General features: G+C 36.1%; 2 protein-coding genes across 4 annotated transcripts in view; one reads left to right on the top strand and one right to left on the bottom strand.

Annotated features, from left to right (window-relative positions):
- LOC145689358 (protein GVQW3-like) overlaps positions 1-12,611 on the top strand; it is a 40,257-nt gene extending 27,646 nt beyond the window's left edge. The window contains exon 2 of the mRNA XM_081763510.1: positions 12,076-12,611. Coding sequence (XP_081619636.1) covers positions 12,076-12,611 — 536 coding nt within the window. The remainder of the gene's footprint in view (positions 1-12,075) is intronic.
- A 2,633-nt stretch (positions 12,612-15,244) lies between these two features.
- The window catches only part of LOC145690416 (uncharacterized), a 41,936-nt gene continuing 36,520 nt past the window's right edge, over positions 15,245-20,660 (bottom strand). For all 3 annotated transcript variants that reach the window (XM_081765270.1, XM_081765268.1, XM_081765269.1), the window contains one exon: positions 15,245-20,479. In XM_081765270.1, coding sequence (XP_081621396.1) covers positions 18,892-20,424 — 1,533 coding nt within the window. In that variant the 5' untranslated portion in view covers positions 20,425-20,479 and the 3' untranslated portion in view covers positions 15,245-18,891. The remainder of the gene's footprint in view (positions 20,480-20,660) is intronic.

Here is a 20,660-nt window from a genome sequence, read left to right on the forward strand (position 1 = left end):
AAATTTGTCCTCTTGTGTTTCTGTAGTAAAATATTTATATCTAATGTTTCATACATTATTATTATTATTATTATTATTATTATTAGTAGTAGTAGTAGTAGTAGTAGAACATTGGGCCTACCATCTTGAAAATATCACCCTTCGCCACTGACTGTTTCGTATTTTTCTCTCGCAACAGAATTCAGAGTATTCTAACAGAACGAGTGTATAGTATGAAAAAATAGCTAACAAGGTGATTGTAAAATGGTCCCTCGCTGTTTATGTGTAATAGATAATTTTGTGTCTGGAAATAATTGAATAAGGACGCTACGTAGTAGTTGTTTCGTAGTCGTGTGGTTAGAGTTGCTGTCTAAAGTTCCGAAGGTGCTAGGTTCGATACTGGATGTGGGCCTTTCTGTTTTTTCTAATCGTTTCTGACATTGTTCATGTTCGTGAGAAAAAATAGTATACGTTTCCACGTGAATTGCAATTTGTAGGCAACAAGTAATGTGCTTATGTTTGTGCGAAAGTAGTACGATATTTTTAACAAATTATAATGATTATAAATTAAATGTGTCGCGGACTGTCGTAATGGCATATTGGAAAACTCCTTGCTTTCCACGCAGCAGTCCCACGTTCAAGTTTCTATTATTTTATCCTTTTTGCAATTGAGTGGGGATATTTTACTTGGTTTTACTGTGATGCACATTTCTCTCTCATGAAATTCAATGGAGACATGAATTAGGAAGTACGCTCTCTGAAAGTGCTTTTTTTTTTTTTTTTAGAAACGTGACGTAACCTAAGTTGCGAATACACAGTCCTTGAATCACATAATACTTAATGTAAAATGAAATCTTGCAGGTTTACGTCCCACGATTATGCCGAGTAGGCTAAGAGAGACAGTGATGATGAAAATAACGAAATGATGGAATCAAAGGGGTGAGAGGAAACGGGAGAACCCCAAGAAAACCCACAACACCGTGTTTGTCTACTACAGAGACCACTTGGCGCGAGATGGGATCGAACTAAAAACCCCACTTACAAGAGGTGATTGCTCTATCATTGTGCCATAGCGGCCCGCAATACTTAATGTAAAACAGCTATTATTTAAGCACATTGCATAACTACAGTGAATATGTTCAATACTATAGTATTTACGTAAATGTAATGTGTTTTGACCCGTATCTAGAAAGAACCAAAATTATTTTGCAAATCCAGAATGGGAGCAACTTCGACCCACGCAGTGGGAACCCATGGTCTCATTTTTCCCCCTTTATTTATGCTAAATCCGTACGCATGCCTAAGCTATTCAAGTGTTGTTGCTTCACAGATTCTTATTACTGATTATCATATTAACTCAACACCAATTTGAGGCACTTTGTGGTATTTGTTATAAACGTACAAATCTTACCTCAACTCTTATGAATATTTTTACAAAGTTTGAGGTCCACACACCCCGAACCCTTTCTCTGGTTATCCCCTGCTCCCAAAGATTCTTTTAGTGTCTTACCACTTCAGTAAATTTCTCCTTGGTAATATATACGTATGATAAATTCGTATGAAATTCCTCCAGGGCTCTGTGGTGTATCGTACGAGCTATCAAACTTGTTTTTCTTAGTTACGTTTCCGCACTACATTTAAACGTATGACAGTAGGAATCAAATATTATAGCACCACCCGACTGTCGTCGTTGTCCAAAATTTCATCATAATCTGACGTAGGACAATGAGTGGATTTAACGTTGTAAGATTTGAAATCAAATTTGCAATATTGCAAGTAAAAATAAACATATAATAAGAAGTCTCATATTTGAAAATAAATTCGGTTCAAACTGCCTGAGATTACATATAAGTCTTAACAGAACTTGTGGAATGCTCAGAATAAATGTTGCTAAAAAACAATGTCCTTTACGTGGACCCGAACCCGTGACCCTATATGAAGAAGTCCAGTACGCTAACCACTCATCTAAGAAACCTAACGGAAAATGTTCCTTTGTTTAAAATTATAACGGAAGGGCACTATTATGTGCAGGTCTAACTCTGTCTCTTATGTTTCACAAATATCACGTGTTTCAGACATTTTTGAATATTAGCTATGCTTTATGTCTGATTATTTGGTAGTAGTTTTTAGCAGACGGTTCTTCCAAATAAATCTTAACTAACACAGTAGTAACCAATGTTTTGTTTACTGATTTTCTGGAGGAGAAAGAACTTAGGCTCTTGGCAACTTAAAAATTGCGGTTCCCCTCCTGGGCCAGGGGTGGCCATCCTTCCAGGTGCTTGAAACAAAACAGTTATGTCATGGGGTTTCGGTTTGGAGGCGGTATTAACTGTAGCAAATGAAGTTTCGTCACTGCAATTCCATTATCAGACATTTTCTCCTTATGGATATGTGCCTGTCTTTACCTTTATTTCTATGCCTTATATCAGTAACAAATTTACAAGAAACCTTTTTTTTTTATTAATCTCAGAATTGAAGGAGAGGAGTGGAGTTTTAAGGCATATATATAATTAACAGTAGCTTCTTTTTTTCTAATAAGTTACAGTATAATTCTCAAATAAATATGAATAACTTACCCGACATTCACATTTCTGTTGCTATTTTCCTCCATTCTCTATTTAAAACGTATCTATTATGATGTTTTTGTGTTTCTTATCCCATATTGCTGGAACATTCTTCACTAGTTCTATTAATATGTCTTTTATAATCAAATTTAACAGTGCAGCAAAACCTCTCGAGTATAGACATACAGAATCCTCTACATACGAAATTTTAAACAAATGAAGACGTTATTCCTTGCAGCACTTCAAGGAGAACCAAAGAGAACATGAGCCATAGCGATGCTTCCGCTGAACATCGATGTAAATACAAACTCGGTTGTTTACCATCGTGACCACTGATTCACCCTCGCAGTAGACCTCTAGGTAGCGATGTAGCGTACATATTCCGCAAGAGCATACCCATTTGAATCCATGTGTTTGTGCCAGTATCGAGAGTGACACCTCCACCTCGATCGCGAGGTTTCTTCGGTATGTTTCTACCCTTGGGCCTTATTTTAACAACTTATGCAAATGTCCGGAAGTTCCAGACCTCCTGGCTACGCCACTGCTTGGTAGCATGCATTCTTCCTAAACATCATCATTCTCTGTTCACCTCCACATTCAGCCAAAATTTTATTCTTTCAAGCCAAAGAGAGTACATTCGTTCTCTTTCGCATTTGGCATTCTTAAAAATAAAATTATTTTATAATGAAACTTCGATTTTGCCATTTTCAATGTAAATTTCTGTCCCGTCCTCCGCAAAACAAATCTCATGGGCGCAACTTGCGTGTATGGTCCCCTCTGCTCCAAATAGAAAAACTGAATTTGGATATTTTCTGCAAGACTATTGGCGAGATATAGAATTCCATATCCAGCATTTCTATTTACTTGGTACTGAAATTAATAGAATTGGAAGTAATTGTTTTGTGTAAGTATAATTGTGGAGAACAGCCATGGATAAATATCAAGTAATATGTTTGCCATAAGAACTACACGTCTAAGATTCATTTCATTTGGAGAAATGATGCTGGAGACGGTAGTGGGAATTTCACCCAAGTGTACGGGAATTTTCAGTGCCTGGCGATTATGCCACCCTCCTTCCTTTACAGCTAATTTGGTTGGATATTTCCCGGCAAATGCCTCGGACCCAACTGGTGGAGCACTTTAGCTGTAAATCTCCATATGGCTGTACCATCCTGAAGTGTCCCTTACTGTACAATAAGTATGCACAGATATGCGTGTGAAAGATACCTCATGTGATCTATTAAAATAACTGGAGGTCTAACATGAAAGGGATTAAATAAATCTAACATTGGTAAGCCCTAGATGGGTACTTGGAATCCTGGTCTGCAAAAAATTCTGCTCTCTTTTCAAAGAGTTCTATGGTGTTACGATTTCATCTGAACAACATGTAGATATGCGTGACTCTCGTCAACTAAGGGACTAGTACTTTGTAGGAAAACTGCTCGTTTTCTGCACATTATTGTTTTTCCAGAACTTACTGCGGACAATATGTACCGATGTGTGCTGGATTTTCTCCAAGGAATTCTATTACGACGAAGTGCGAGTACAGAAGTTGGTTTTGAAGCATCACGAGAATGCATGTTAAAATTTCTGCGACTTTACAAAACAAAATGAGAAATTTATTGTGTATAAATACTGCAATGACAGTTAAAGAAGATAATGTTGGGCATGATATTGTGCATGATGAATAATAATTCAGAAATCAGTAACACCAAAACATAATTTGGTATCTCTTCGTTACTATTCTTCTGAAATAGTGATTTTTCTTGTTGCATATTTTTTGGCCATAGTCAGCTTCATACGAGTATATATTCAAATAATATCTAACATATGTTCTAACTCCTTTCAAATCCGAGACCACTATGACTTTGATGATTACCAGCGTTTTCCACGAAGTCATTAAGGGAAAATGGAGAAACAATCTCAAGCATTCTCCAGACATTCAGTTCGCACCCATGATGGAAGCTACTGTCTTTCATATGGCGTCTTTCATCAACAAGGCAAACAAATTTTGCGTAATAGGTTTAGGTTTTGGCACTTTTAGAAACTCAGGTGTAAAACTTACGATGATCATGTGAAGTGACTGTGTCTAAAGTGACAGTTGTACGTAGTAACATAAATCATTATTGTTTGATGCATCTTGTCAGACCGTACCTATAACTGTGGTAATAACTGGGCATGCATTTAACCGCGAAGGTATTATTTTTACAACAAAACTACCACTGTCATTGGGAAAGAATGCTAACGTCTTACTTTTCTGTTACCACTTCAGCTAGTTGTAGGGAAGAGAAGGAAACAAATCACATTTTGCTTGAAGACAAAAGTTCCAAAGGCTCTGAAACGTTTCAAACACACTGATGCAGTGGCGGAATAGATTACCGCTGAAACCGAATCAACTTTTTTGACACTTGTCACTATGGTGGAGGGGTATCAAAAACTTAACGAAACTAAGTTATTCATCTGTTGCTCGAGATGTGGCACGCCAGAAATATTTGATACTGTTTGAATAGTCACCTCTTCCGCCAACCAGATACGTAGACGTATTGAGAACGTACTACTGGTAAACCAATCGCTTGGTAAGGGAATAAATACTATTGTCTGAGGCTGAGAAAATGTTGGGAATGTTTTATCGTCAAATATTATCACTACACCTATCGCTCGTGATCTTCGCTTAATTTTATCAATTATAGTTTTGAATGTGATTTTAGTGGACGATGTAGATGTTCTATCCGTTCCTGATGATAATGAAGACTTCAATACGTGTCACAACTAACTAGTGATCATCTTATGATGTGATTATCTTATTTACATCTAATGAATTACACTATGAGTTACACCGTTAAAGGGTAACTAACGTAGCAATAGGGCCTGGTGGCATTTTTCAATATGAGGCCAAATCAGCGCCCGGAATATTGGGGATCTTTCAACTAGAGATGTAGAGTGAACCACGTAAGTTTAAGTTAATGAGATTTTCGATTTGATTTGTTGATTTAACAGAATAAAACAGAATCCGAGCTAAAAATATACATCTAATAACAAAACAAACATTATTCATCTAATTACTTCACATAACTATCTTATAAGTAAAAATAACGAAGTATACGCGTGTTATTTTGTAGCTAATTGAACGGTCTGTACTTTTTCGTCTGGCCATATTATTAGGAATATCGCATATTTCACACATTATGATGACTTTACCGTCAGGATGTCCCATAAACATAACAAACATTTCAGTATTAGTTACTATAATTCCTGACATCAGTGAGATCTATACAACATATTTTATTTTGTATATTTTCCAAATAGTTCTACATCTTTTAGCACAGAAACAAAATGCCTACCTTTAATACGTAGAAGTTGATATAAGTTGGAAAATAACGCCTGCAACTTTCGGCGATGGCCGTATTCATGTCATATCCCCGAAAACATTCATTGGTTTCGCGGTAAGTTTTCCAAAAGAGATGAGAATTGACCAGTAAATAATCACACAAAGTTTAAACTCGATTTAGATTACTTATAGTTCTGGTCAAAATTTTATATTTTACTAGATCATTAGCAAGCAAGGTGTAACCGTGATAGCTCAGGAAAGAAACTAAAATATTTCATTTCAATTTAATCTCTGTGTGATATTTTGTTCTGTCGTTTTAGTGCTTTCTAATCATAAATTTGGCACATCTCATAAGAAAACATCATACATGTTCACTTTCTTTCTTTCTTTCATTTTGGGGGAGGAAAGAATTTTATGGCGCTTACATCCTGATTGACTTTATGCAATGTTTTCTTATTTCTAGAAGACAGGAAGAGGGGAAACGTAAAGTTTGATAAGAAGAGAAAAAATAAAGATCTATGCTTGTGAAAATTTAATAAAGAGACTTGAAAATCAGGTGAGCTCAATACGTTGATCCACAGTTTTGAGGCATACTTTGTCTGGCTGCTGCTATATCAAGGGTCAGAAAGTGTGTGTGACCCGTTTCATTACTGACTGACGTTGCGTCATTTTGTTAAGTGTTGCCGATGACACTATTAGTTATCGTGGAAAAATCATGCCTAGATAACAGCTACAATACCATTATGTGTTAACGGCAGAAGAAAGTTAAAAAGCAAGAATTATACTAATAGTTCTTAACAATATTCAGCTGAACAAAATTAGATACGTGGTACTAAACACTCTTGAGTATTTTTTGAATAAATGTATTTAGGTCCTAAAAATTGATGGTACATACTAAAAACGTCACATATTAATATGAAGTGTATAGCAAAATATTCACTCATTATAGTTTTCATTATTACATTATGAAATCATCATAATTTGTATGGTTAATGGGATGAAACTCAGCATTGTAATTAACTCTTAAATTGTTTTTCTTCTTCCTTTAAATTATAATATTGTCTGAAGTTGAGGTCGTACATCAATCGATATTTCAGATTAAGATGAATAAAACTAGATGCAAGGGATTATATATTGATGCATAGTTTCCGAGAAAATTGACAAAAGTAAATTGTTATTGAGCTACAAGGTAGGACGCTTTCTTTTGGCCAGCTATAGTTTACAGTTTTCTTGTTGTGTTTCAACAAATTATTTAGTTCACTTGAAAATATAATCTTAATAAACATACTGTATACAGTCGAAATCGGTTATAACAACATCGCTTTTAACAACGTATTGAATATAATAGCGAAATCTAACGGGCCAATCTAACCGATATATAAAAACTGTTTTTAAAAATCGCTTAGTACGACATTGCTTATTACGACATATCGTATAAAACGACTTATTTTTTTCATATTATCGGTGAAATGTATCAGCTATAATATTCAAATATTGATTTTTGTTTGTGACGTGCTTGGAGATTGCTAGTAACAAGGTAAGTTCAATTTTTCAACTCTTCTTTTGCTTATACTATACAATACATAGAGTAAGATTAAAACATGCTCAACATTTTAACTCATTCTTAGCGAAGACTGTGTACGACATTATTGAACAATTTACACTATTGTTACTCTTTCCTCATTTATATAAGTTAATACATTTTATTGATATAGAGTATTATTGCTGTACGCACTTTGCAAGTATTAGAAGAAAAAAACCCTTTCCAGACCCACTCCACAAGTATTGTATGGTATATATTGTTTTTTAGATACTTTTTTTTTAAAAGTTTTAGCCTTATTCTGTTCATTCACCAGGTAAGTGTACAGACTAAAATTTAGATAAATTTTCAGCACGAGAAGCAAAACCCGGTTTGTAGGGCTATTAGCTATAATGACTGTAAATATCCGGCCCCTTCCCAGACAGCAATTTAAACTTGCTGCAAGCTTGCGGCAAGCTAGCTAGTTACATCAGGGCAAGGCTTGTGGCAATCTTGTCTTTACAAGTGAAACGCAAGTCAAATTATCTCAAACGCAAACCAAGTATAAGCGAAACTAATCAATGGCAACCCTTATTAAACTAAATACAAGCGGAAGACACGCCATACAAGCCATATGGAGCTTCCGGTAAGCGAATTTAGATAAAACATAAAACACCGACAATCCTCCGACAACATATATATCGATTGTCTGACTAAACCCGACAATCCTTGAGTACATCAAAAACCTGCATGATATAAAATGTTCCCTCACTTTTCTAATAACTGAAGCAAATTCACAGGCACGGAAACATCCAAGGCTCCGATCAACTTGTACGAAAATCAAAAATATTAATCAACATAACGGTTATGTTGTGATAAACAACGGGCGACGTTGTTTCATACCAACATCTAGTTTTATTAGCTGCGAGTAATTGAAATTTCTACCTTTTTATATAAGAACGGAGAAAAATGTTTATACTTTAGACACAGCATTCAGAGAAAGTTTATACTGTAAGGTAAACTTTCAGTTCATATTAAAATATTTACAATAGTTCTGTATTCTTTCGCGAAAAAAGTACGCTCAAATATGCTGCCACCTATGTCCAGATTTATGTTTTATACATAAATACCACAATTCGTCATGCCTCATTGTTACTGAAATATGAGGAAGTAAGGAGCGACAGTATAGGTCCGTTGGACTAGAGTAGTAGACGGCACAATATTTTTTTAAAAAAATATAAAGGTGAATGCTAAAACAACGCTAACAGCGCGAACACTACTTTGGCGTCGAAAGCTAAGAAGTCAGCGTCACGGGGTTTCTGAGAACAACTGAAAATCGAACGCACGCTGGCTTTTTACTTCAACTTAAAGAAAAGCGTCTCGCAAGTGAAGCTTGGGTTGCCCGCACTGCAGCTTCCGCTAAGCAAAAACAAGCTTTTGTTTATAAGCGAAAGCGAAATAAAATAAACTAAAAGCGACAGGCAAGCTTGCGGCAAGCAAGCATGCTGTCTGGGTTCAGAGTTGTTATAATCGGTTTCGACTGTATTGTTTTAACGCTGACACCATACTATTGAAAGTAAAAAGAGAGAGAGAGAGAGAGAGAGAGAGAGAGAGAGAGAGAGAGAGAAAAGAAAAGCCTCCCCTACAGTGTCATACATGTTCCTAACAGTGAAACGCTTAAAAATAACAGTGCCATTGTACTACTTCTAAACAGCTTGCACAATGGTGCTTTCAGTAATTTGTTTGCACAGGAGTTATGTTGACCAAACTATATTATAAACTCACCTTAGCAATGATTTTGATTAAAAACCAAATGAAAAGAAGAAAAGCCATGGATGACTTTAATAGAAAGATGAAATTTACATGACCTCATTCTCTTGTACAAAATATTTACTACGTCAGAACCATCATATCTAGCTCATAAATTCATATATTTATTAGGATTTCATGACAAAAGCAACAGATCAAATGATGATTTCTTTCTCTTCATACCTAGGCATAGTTAGAGTTCCTATTCAAAATTTTGCTTAGTAAGCACTACGCAAGCCTAGAAAATTTTCCTTCACATACCTATAATGCTTTAGCATTGCAACATTCAGAAAAGAAACTGCTAATTCCTTACTCTTAAGTGAGGATAAATATATTAGTGGTCCATGAGACATTTTCACCTTATTGATATACATTAATGAACACACAATTAGTAACTCTTGATAATTTCTAATTATATATACATACGAGGTTTGTACGGAAAATACATATAAATGTTGAATAATAACTTTATTTTACAGGTTGCAGTCACCGTGAGGTGGCACTACTGCTTTAGCCAATCCCATCAACGCTTAGTTCGGGAACCAGTCAAAACCCCCACAGCCAAAACCCCCACACTCAAGAAATGTCAAAAGGCCCACACAAACGGTCATAACCCCACACAAATGGACAAATCTCCCAAACGCACGAACGGTCAAAACCCCCACACAATCGGTCATAACCCCCACACAAATGGACAAGTCTCCCAAATACACGAACGGTCATAACCCCCACAGCCAAAACCCCCACACTGGTAGTCGATCATAACTCCCACACAAATTGACAAAACAGCCACACATAGCAACGGTCATAATCCCCACATAAATGGACAAAACTCCCACATGCAGAAATAGTCACAACTAGTGATGGGCAGTGGGAATATTCCCGATGGGAAGGAATTTAAAAATGGGAATATTCCCGGGTTTTTCCCTGGCCTATAAATTCCCGGGAAGGAATTTATTTCCATTTCTTTACTTTATCTTCCAAATTATAAGAACTATATGACTAATTACTTTATTTTAATATATTATGACTTACTTCTAGGATTTAAAGAATTTGGAGGTTAAAATATTTAAGATTTTTTCACAGTACATTATATAACTAATAATATGATTTTTTAAGTTCCATTTCCATTTGCACAAAAAGTAGAGTAATTGTTTAGTGTTGGGGACCAAAACTAGCAAAAAGTACGATGATTTACGGATTAAATGAGTCGATAGTGGTGTTCAAGTAGTCAAGAAAGTATCGAACACATTTTTTTTTAGGGTGGTAAGGGATTTGTACAAACCGTAAAGGTAAGTCGAAATCATTTATTTGAGAAAAGAATGTGAATTGTTGGTAACGAAGATAGAGAACAACGTGTCCTGCGGGGCTCTAACCCGCCTTCCCTCACTGACGCTCGCTCAGCAATGCTGCCTAAATTTAATGTTACTAACGTAATTTAACGTATGAAACCATAAAACAACCGCATCGGAATAGAATATCGCAAAAAAAAGTAGGTGGAAAAGCTGGCCCCCAATGCTAAAGAACAGCCAAAATTAGCAAAGTAATAATTTACAAATGATGAAAAGGTACCATTTTGTAAAGTAATTTAGAATTATGTAGAAATACAGATGAAGTACTATTAATAAACCGTGAACCACCATTAGTAATAGACGTCAGTCTGTCTCCTCTCTCTGACTCGAATTTCTGAAGAGGTACTGGAACTTCTTTCCATGTGAATGAACGTATGGAATTTCGAGAAATAGGAAGAATGAAAGCTCGTATATGGCAATGTTACGTGCTAAAATATAAAGATAAGTAAGCATCTTGCGAATTTTGTGAACATAAATATGTATGCGCAAATGTTGATAAATTGGTGAAACATGTATCTTCTAGCATTTACCCAATCTAAATAGTTTATAACATTTATAAATTTAATGTGTATATAATATCAGCAATCGAATCAAGTTGAGCAAACCCACTTACATATAAATTTAAACTGTTACTATATGATTTTTTCACACATATTTAAATGATAGAACATATTGTAAATAAATATACATGTATGCGCACTTTCTAAATATAATAAAGTGTTAACAAAGTAACATGGTACCGTTTAGAATATACATTTTAAAGAATCCTCTGCTGACAACAGTAATAATATGCTGTGAAATAAAAATTAATTCAACTTTGAAATCATAATATAGTAATAGAATGCAATTTTCTTTCAGATTGAACATAAATTCCCGGATAAATTCCCATTTTGGGAATCTTCCCGGGAATATTCCCGAAAAATATCTTCCCGGGAATTTACCCATCACTAGTCACAACTGCCACACAAATTGACAAAACCTCCACGCTCATGTATTGCCCTTGTACTTTTTAATAACATTTTTTATTCCACTTAAACTGATGTTGCAACTATTCTTCTTGGGCGTCATAAAGAGCCGCAACAAAGACGTGAAATAACGATCATTTCAGAGTGTGGGGGATTTGTCCGATTTTGTGGGAGTTTTATCCAGTTATGTGGGGATTATGACCGTTGCTATGTGTGGCTGTTTTGTCCATTTGTGTGGGGATTATGACCGATTGTGTGGGCGTTTTGACATTTCTTGAGTGTGGGGGTTTTGACCATTCGTGCGTTTGGGAGATTTGTCCATTTGTGTGGGGGTTATGACCGATCGTGTGGGCGTTTTGACATTTCTTGAGTGTAGGGGTTTTGACCATTCGTGCGTTTGGGAGATTTGTCCATTTGTGTGGGGGTTATGACCGTTTGTGTGGGTGTTTTGACATTTCTTCAGTGTGGGGGTTTTGACCTAGACCCCTTAGTTCGAGTCAGAGCGCTCTGCGTGTCAGTAGGTGTGTGTGGCTGCATGTTGAAAGTTACTCTGTTTCAGCTGCCGTCAGTATTGAACTCTCTCTGATTGAGGAACAGCGCATCAAATTTCTTACAAAGCTAGGTAAGAATGGCCGTGAGATTTTTGAGTGTTTGAAACAAGTGTACGGAGACAATTCTCTGAAGAAATCAACTGTGAACAAGTGGTTAAAAAGGTTTCGGGAAGGCCGAGAAGACGTGAAAGGAGACCCTCGCCCAGGACGCTCGTCGACATCGAATTCTGATGAAGATGTTAAGCGAATTCGGACTTGTGTTCTTAAAGACCGTAGACTGACAGTCAGAATGATTGCTGACGAGCTGTCAATTCCCAAAACAATCGTTCACGAAATTCTGGGAGAAAAACTTGAAATGAAGAAATTGTGTGCGAAAATCGTACCGAAGCTCTTGACTACAGAACAGAAAGCAAAGAGGGTTGAGTGCTGTGAGGATTGGTTGGAAGCAGAGGAAAGAGGGGACTTTCTCAACCAAGTCAACACTGGAGACGAGTCCTGGTTTTACGAATTCGATGTGGAGCTCAAATCTCAAAGCAAGGAATAGAAGCTACCAGGAGAACCGAGAACAAAAAAAATCGCGAAAAACAAGATCCAATGTGAAGACAATGTTGATTTTTTTTTTTTTTGATTCTAGGGACATTGTTCACAAGGAATTTGTCCCTCCCGGCCAGTTTTACGTGGAAGTTTCGAGACGTCTCAGAGCTCGTGTGGCCCGAGTTCAACTGGATTTGGCACAAGGGGGCAGGTGGATCCTTCATCACGACAATGTGCCCGCACACACGTCGCTCGTTGTGCGTGAGTTTTTGACCCGAAGCTCAGCTACCCGCCTTATTCACCGGATTTAGCCCCTTGTGACTTCTTCCTGTTCCCGAAATGCAAAATGGTGCTTTGGGGGGCGGCAATTGGCAGATGTGGAAGTCATCAAGGCAGAAACGAGGCAGGCAGAAAGGCAGCAACTGAACAGCACCCCAACTGACGACTTTCAGCAATGTTATCAACAGTGGAAACGGCGTTGGCAGAAGTGTATCTTGTCTAAGGGAGAGTACTTTGAAACGAAATGAAATCTTTGAGTTTTACGTCCCACGGTTATGCCGGTTAGGCTAAAGGAGACGGTGATTATGAGAAATGAATGAAATGAAGAAAGTGGGAGGAAACCAACGAGGAGTGGAAGGAACCCCGAGAAAACCCACGAACACGGTGTTTGTCCACCACAAACTTCACTTGGCGGGGGCTGGAATCGAACCCGGGACCCCAAGCACCAGAGGTGAACGCTCTACCACTGAGCCACCGCGGCCCCGAGAGTACTTTGAAGGAGACCATATTGTAATACCTGAATAATTGTAAAATAAAGTTCTTATTCAACTTTTCTACGTATTTTCCGGATAAACTTCGTATATATATATATATATATATATATATATATATATATATATATATATATATATATATATTAATGTAATTATTTTCTATGATTATTCATTGAGGAATAAACTCATTAAATGTGGAAAAAATCTACAACACGGCTCGATCACACGACTATACGAGCAGAAGCAGGCCCGTATCCAGGAGGTTCTAGGGTAAGCCACCCTCCCCTAAATTTTTGCTGGCCAATTAAAATTTTCACAGTAGGCCTGCAAATGAACTATAATTTGGTGATGAACTATATGGTTGGATCGGCCCCCCTAACTTCAGCCGGGTCCTCCTAACTACATTTTTATGCTGGCTACGGGCCTGAGCAGAAGTACAGCTCAGTTTTACCACTGAGCTAACAACAACCCTACCAACCTCCTTCTCTAGAAAAATAACGGTTTTTCCAACACAATGAAATTTAAATCCTTAGCAATGCTTTTCCTTTTTCCTGGTTTGTCCTTTCCATTCTACTTTGGATGGGAGAACTACGTCCACTGTTTTCTTTCATTGGAAATGCTCTAGGTGGCAAAACCAGCATGTGTTTACATACATACTCAGTTTGAAATACTGTATCCTTCGCATTTTATTGAAAGATACTTTCCACACTTAATAAATTTAAACATAGTTTATTACATATAAAAAAAGAAAAGTACATGTGCAGTTCTTTCCGAATGTGAAGGATCACTCGGAGACTCGAACCGGATATCTTTGGTTTACTGTTTCCAAATATAGCCGAAGTTCGACTTACAAAGTTCTCACGTCAAAAGAAGATAATCAATGCGGTCATCCATTTTGGAATAGCGTGTAAAACAATAATATTCTTTAAATCAACTTTGGTCAATAAATATTAAAAACAGTTTATTTTACGTAATATCACTCTTCTGAAGTTGAGTTGAGTTGATTGTAGTTTAGCGTCCCTTTCAGCAGCGAGGCTACAGGGACCTACTGATTAACGTGGAATCCGAACCACATGAGCTCCCGCCGGGAATCGAATTCGGGTCTCCCACGCCAAAGGCGCACACGCTAACCGCTTAGCCACGGAGGAGCTCATTCTTCTGAAGGGATAAACATTTAGATAGATTTCAAGAGAAATCATGAAAATCAAAGTATGCTGTTTGAAATTAGTTCGTTAAGTTATATATAAATTTGACTTGCACTGTTTAAGGTTTAAAATGATTCTCTAAAACATTGTGCGTCGTTCTACGCTTAGTATATGCTCGAATATTTGCGTTGAAATTGACAATGTGTTTGTACATTGATATGATGTGGGAACCATTATTTATGCAAGAACACGGACACCAATATCTTCTATAGTACAGTAAAACATAGTAAAGCACAGATGTTAAAGCTTAGGTTTGGCTACGAAGCATTAAGTTGTGTTAGTAGAGTTCTGTACTTTAGAAAAGTCTTGTGTTAATAGGATATGTTTTGTGCAGGTCATGTTAGGTTAGGTTATTAGTGTAAAGTAAGATCTAATTAGTAGGATAGATTGTATTAGTAGAGTACGTCAGTTTAGGTTGCTGAACAGGCTAGCTAAGCTACATAAGTATCGTAGGTTGGGCCAGTATGTATTATGCCAGCTTCAAGTGAAACATCGCCTAAGAAGAGGGCCTGTTGTAACACAAGCGCAAAAGAAAAAATATGGATTTTGACTTTTTCAAAGTAAACAACGATTCTTCATTACACTGTTAGGAATGAAATATACAGTATATAGTCTTACTGGGAGCAGCAATACTAACTTTTAATCTTAGCACATACTAACTCATTATATTACTTTATTAATCAAAAAGAACGCACATAACATGTTTATGTTCATTCTGAAAAATCTCTTCTATGTCTTTCTTTATTTCTTGGAAATTTTACGATCAGTTGCAAGTTACAGACAAATATTATTATATAAATTTCACAAATTACTCGTTCCCGAGTAAATAGGTAGAAGTACAACTATTTTATTACAGGTCTGAATTCTTATCAGACAAAATATGTCAACACATACATAACAAATTTTACTCCACTTGCAAACTGTATGTTTGATCTATGAAACTATCAGTTCAGATAGATTATATCGTTTAAGACGGTACCATTCTTCTTTCTAGGTCGAATTTTAAGACTGTTTAGAGTGATGTCGTTCCGTACCCAGATTGGCTTGAAATACGTATTTAATAAAGACTCGGAGAAACAGGATTTCGTTGCCAAATGGATTTTTAAAATATCAGTTTGTACTAATTGGTTATCAGTAACACCCAAAAAATTCAAATATTGCCAGTGACAACGCTTTTATTACGATTTCCCTGATCCCTCCTATCAAAAAATACAACCCAACTCGAACATGGACCTAGCAGTGATCTTTAACAAAGCATGCTTTGAACTACACAGAATTCATTAATTGCTCATGCTTCTTAATAACTTCAACTCGAGCCATCTACATAACAGGTTAAGACGAAGAAAGAAAACAAAATTGATAAGCATAACACACTGCGACGGATAATCTTCGATTAATGAAGCTATTAGCAACGCATATATCTTTATAGTAATAATTAAAATCCATCTTGGACAGCAAAGAGAGGGAATATCTCTCCAGTCACTTGCTTGTCGCAGACGCCTTGAAAACAAACTTTCAATCTCCCGTGTAAGTTAGGAATGTACATTAAATAAGTAGGCGTACATACAATAACATCATAAAGTTGTTGACAAAATATATCTTCTGCAGTATATAGATCTACTGATTTCAATACTGACAGATTAAAGTTACTGAACAACTCAAAAAATACAAGCACATATGCTTATAAATGTATACACTATCCTCTCTTTATATACATATATATCTACTAGTATATAGACTACTGAATTGGAATAACATTCTTGATAGAGACAGTTACTACAGTCAAAGGATCTAATTTAAATTGACAACGATATTACTATCTACGTATACAGCAAATTGAGTCGAATTTCATGCTACTTACATAGGAAGTGGCTTGTTTTCATAAACGTTCGTATCTGCAGCCCACCCCTAGTTACTATTTCCCCGCATCTAAGCTTCCATTCTATGAAAATGTGTTGTACCAAGTGTATGGCATACCACTTTTCTTTGTTCAATTTTCACAGGCCAGTGACAGTGCGAACTGGACGATAAGACAGGCACCGCTTGAAGTGTTGGTAAACACAAAGTCCATTGAGTTATCATTTTGACATTTGAGGAATGTCAGAAGTAACTGCTGTAATTCGAGTTTCCTGTTCCGTACGTCGATACAACTCAGGGATATTTTCGTCTTGTATCGATGGAGTAAAACTGGCTCAAAATATTCAAATCTCGTCAAGCACATATAATTTTAACTATCCATTTATCTCCGTCTTTTATCTTACATATCATAATCGTAAAGAGTGAAAGAAAAAAAAAACAGCTAGTCTTTTTCATTTAAAATTGTAGTTAACTATTACTACTTTCATTTCATGTTTGTTAATATAATTCTCAGTAAAGGCATATAACTTCAGTGTTAGAATAGCACTACAAATATTTAAAACATAGTCTTTTTCTTTAGGCTGGCAATGCAGGTTTTCCAAGCTTTCCTCATTCACACCAGCCAAATGGCGGAGTGATACCTAGCATAAGTATCACCTACCAGAGAAACAATACGTATCATTGAATTTTATGTAATATTTGAAAAAAATACGTCCTAAAATTAAATATATTCTTTAGCGTAGCTGTTAATTATTTCTTCCTGAATCATAATACAGTCACGAAACAAAAACTTGAAATATACTCAAAAAACCTATAAGTGGAATCAACAGTTCTTTTCAAAATATTGATTGGGTAAAAGTTAAATTTGAAACAATGAAAGGACAGCAATAATTGAGCACATGATACGACGGATCAGTATTTTGGAATCATGCTCTAGCAAACGAAATAACTTTTACAATTATTTAACATATTAGTAAAAAAAACATTGATATTCCAATATACACATGAGTTATTTTTCGATATGGATCACGAGAATATACTGTTTAATGTGCTCAACAATTTACAATAATTTTATATATGTTGTCAAGAATCGAACTCTAAAATTTTCCCGGTAAGAATTATCTTGAGCAGAATATAGTCTTTTATAGTAGTAGCGATTCAATGTTTAATGCTTAAAGATTGTCCAGTTTCATTTCTAAAGTTTCCTTTCCCCTCTAGTCACCCTTTTGCAAAACACGCAAAAATTTTTCATCTTTTGTCCTGAACTTTCTATCATACATTTTATTTACCTTTCTGAGATATAACACTTTTTCACAACTTTTCAACATAGAAATTTGAACATGTAATAATTTACCATTGGCTTCTAAGTGTTACGTGCCTTTACAAAAAGGAAAAAGACTGAATCCACACAATATCATTTTAGATAGATCATTTTGCAATAATTTATATGCTGCTAGTACATTATTATATTCCAGTAAATCATTTTTGTGTACGATGGGCTTACACTCCTAGATCAATAAGGACGATACAATTTCATATTTATATTGTAACTCAATGTAAATATGTAAGTCTGAATTAAGGCTAGTTTAGGTAATTGTTAAAAAATAGGGTAGTTCAAGCAGTAGTTTACTCTCGATTTGCACATAGAAGATATCGGTGCAGATCCACTGCAGATATACATCTTACATTTAAATGAATTCTTATTCTAAAGAAACACTAGCACAGCACATTGGTGACAAGCCATAGGTACAGTATCAGACCCAAGAGACGTAGCCTGAACCTCATTATAAAAGGCAAAACACACGAGCAAACATATGTTAAAGAGCTTTAAAAATGCCCACAGGAAATATGAGCGTTAAGCCTAGTTAATCTATACCCAAAACGTGTTTTAGTATGTGGAAAATTGCTTGTATACCCATTAGGTATGAGAAAAAGCTATTGAATCAATTGAAATTCTATGAGATAAACGACGCTTAAACTTCCTAATATCAAAAAGATTCCGAAATTTCGAATTCTCCCATTAATATACGAAAAATAGTTGTTAAAACAATCTTAAACTTAGGACTTGAAAAGGTCAGTGGTAAAGCACTTGAAATTAACATGTGCATTACCACGTTTGTATTGGACTTATTCTTTTATTGCACTCCTATTCTTATGCCGTTTGTCATATTCATATGTAAAATACTGTTTTGCAATATTTGAACTTCGACTGAAATATTTTCCATATTTTCGGCACTAATGTCTATAACACTACATATGTGATATCCGCTCCCAAATGTATTTTTGTAATAAATGCTTTTCTGCCTTTTTGGCATGTATAATTCTGAATTTTATATACAATTTTAGCATGTTTTAAGCCTGTGTAGAATAAAATGTGTCTTGCGAAACGATTTTTTAAAAATCCCTCGCGCACCCTCGACACGTGTATAAATAAGGAACTTTTCTTAAGAGCACATTATTGCCGACCGCTATGTTTCAACATATGTTTTACCAAACAATTCTTTTGACTGAACCTCTTCTTACATTCTCCGCAAGGGTAAGGTTTTGTATTGCTATGTATTAACATATGTGTTGCCAAATTAGACTTTTGAGCAAATCTTTTGTTACACTCCTGGCACATATGAGGCTTCTCCTTCGTGTGTATCAACATGTGAGTTTTCAAACTAAACTTTTCACTAAACCCTTTCTTACACTCCGGGCACTTGTGAGGTTTTATACCACTATGTAGTAACACGTGCGTTACCAAACTAGGCTTCCTATTAAATCCCTTTCCACACTCCTGGCACGTATAAGGCTTCTCTTTGGTGTGTGTCAACATGTGAGTTGTCAAGTTAATCTTTTGACTAAACACCTCGTTACACTCCTGGCACGCGTGAGGTTTTATACCACTATGTAAAATCATGTGCGTTACCAAACCAGACTTAAAACTAAATCCCTTTCCACATTCCTGGCACGTGTGAGGCCTTTCCATTGAGTGTTTTGACATGTGATTTGCCAATAAAGATTTTAAAGTAAACCTCTTTCCACATATTAGGCAAATGTGAGCTTTCTCTCCTGTGTGTGTCACCATGTGATTTGCCAAATTTATCTTTTGCCGAAATTCCTTCTTACACTCTTGGCACGTGTAAGGCTTAATACTATTATGTATTAACATGTGTGTTACTAAACTAGACTTTACACTAAAAGACTTGTTACACACTTGGCACACGTGTGGCTTTTCCCTCGCGTGTGTCAACAAGTGATACGACAATCCAGACTTCCTAGTAAACCCTTTCCCACACTTTTCGCAAATTTGAGTCTTTTCCTTTGGGGGCGTTATCACATGTTCTGCATTATTTGTTGTTACAATAAATCCCCTCCTATACTTATTGCTGGTGGAAGAATTTTCACCTGCATGAAGTAACATGTGCCTTCCGATATATGAGTTTGTAGTAAACCCGTCCCCACACTCTTTGTAAGTATGAACTTTTTCATCACTATGAATAAACATGTGCCTACTTAAATAAGTCTTCCCAATAAACCCTTTTCCACACTCTTCACAGGTGTAAGGTTTGCCAGTATGAATAAACATGTGAGATGCTAAATGTGCCCTCTGACGAAATCCCTTCCCACACATTTCACATCTATGAGGTTTCTCTGCTGTATGTATTAAAGTATGTTTCGCCAAATTTGATTTAGCCAAAAATACCTTCCCACACTCACGGCATGAGTGAGACATTTTACCTGTGTGTATCAACATGTGACTTGCCAAATATGACTTAAGTTTAAATTCCTTTTCACACTCCTGACACTTGTGAGATTTTTTGCTCGTATGTATTAACACGTGTTTTCTCAAATATGACCTACGAGTAAACTCTTTTCCACACACTTGACATGTGTGAGAATTCTCGCTTCTGTGTATGTCCGTCTTTCTTCCCAAGCAAGATCGAGTAAATTGTTTGTTAGACACCTCGCAAGTACGAGTTCTCTTTCCTGAGTGAGAAATCATCTCATTTCGACCGATAAATGTGTCTGCTTTCCTCGAAACTGTATATACATGGAAGCTGTAAAAAATTAATAAACAAGGAAACGGAACTGGAAATAAATCATATAAAACACCAAATGAATCAAACATTTGTATGTAAAATAACGCAATAAACTTTACGGTACTTGTTGATTTTTAATGCATATTTTGTGATATGAGATCCCAGGCTAGCGTGCCCTATATTACCTTATAAACGAAAA

This window comes from Thermobia domestica, chromosome 7 (assembly GCF_964235325.1).
Source record: "Thermobia domestica chromosome 7, izTheDome1.hap1.1, whole genome shotgun sequence".
In the NCBI taxonomy this organism is placed as follows: domain Eukaryota; kingdom Metazoa; phylum Arthropoda; class Insecta; order Zygentoma; family Lepismatidae; genus Thermobia; species Thermobia domestica.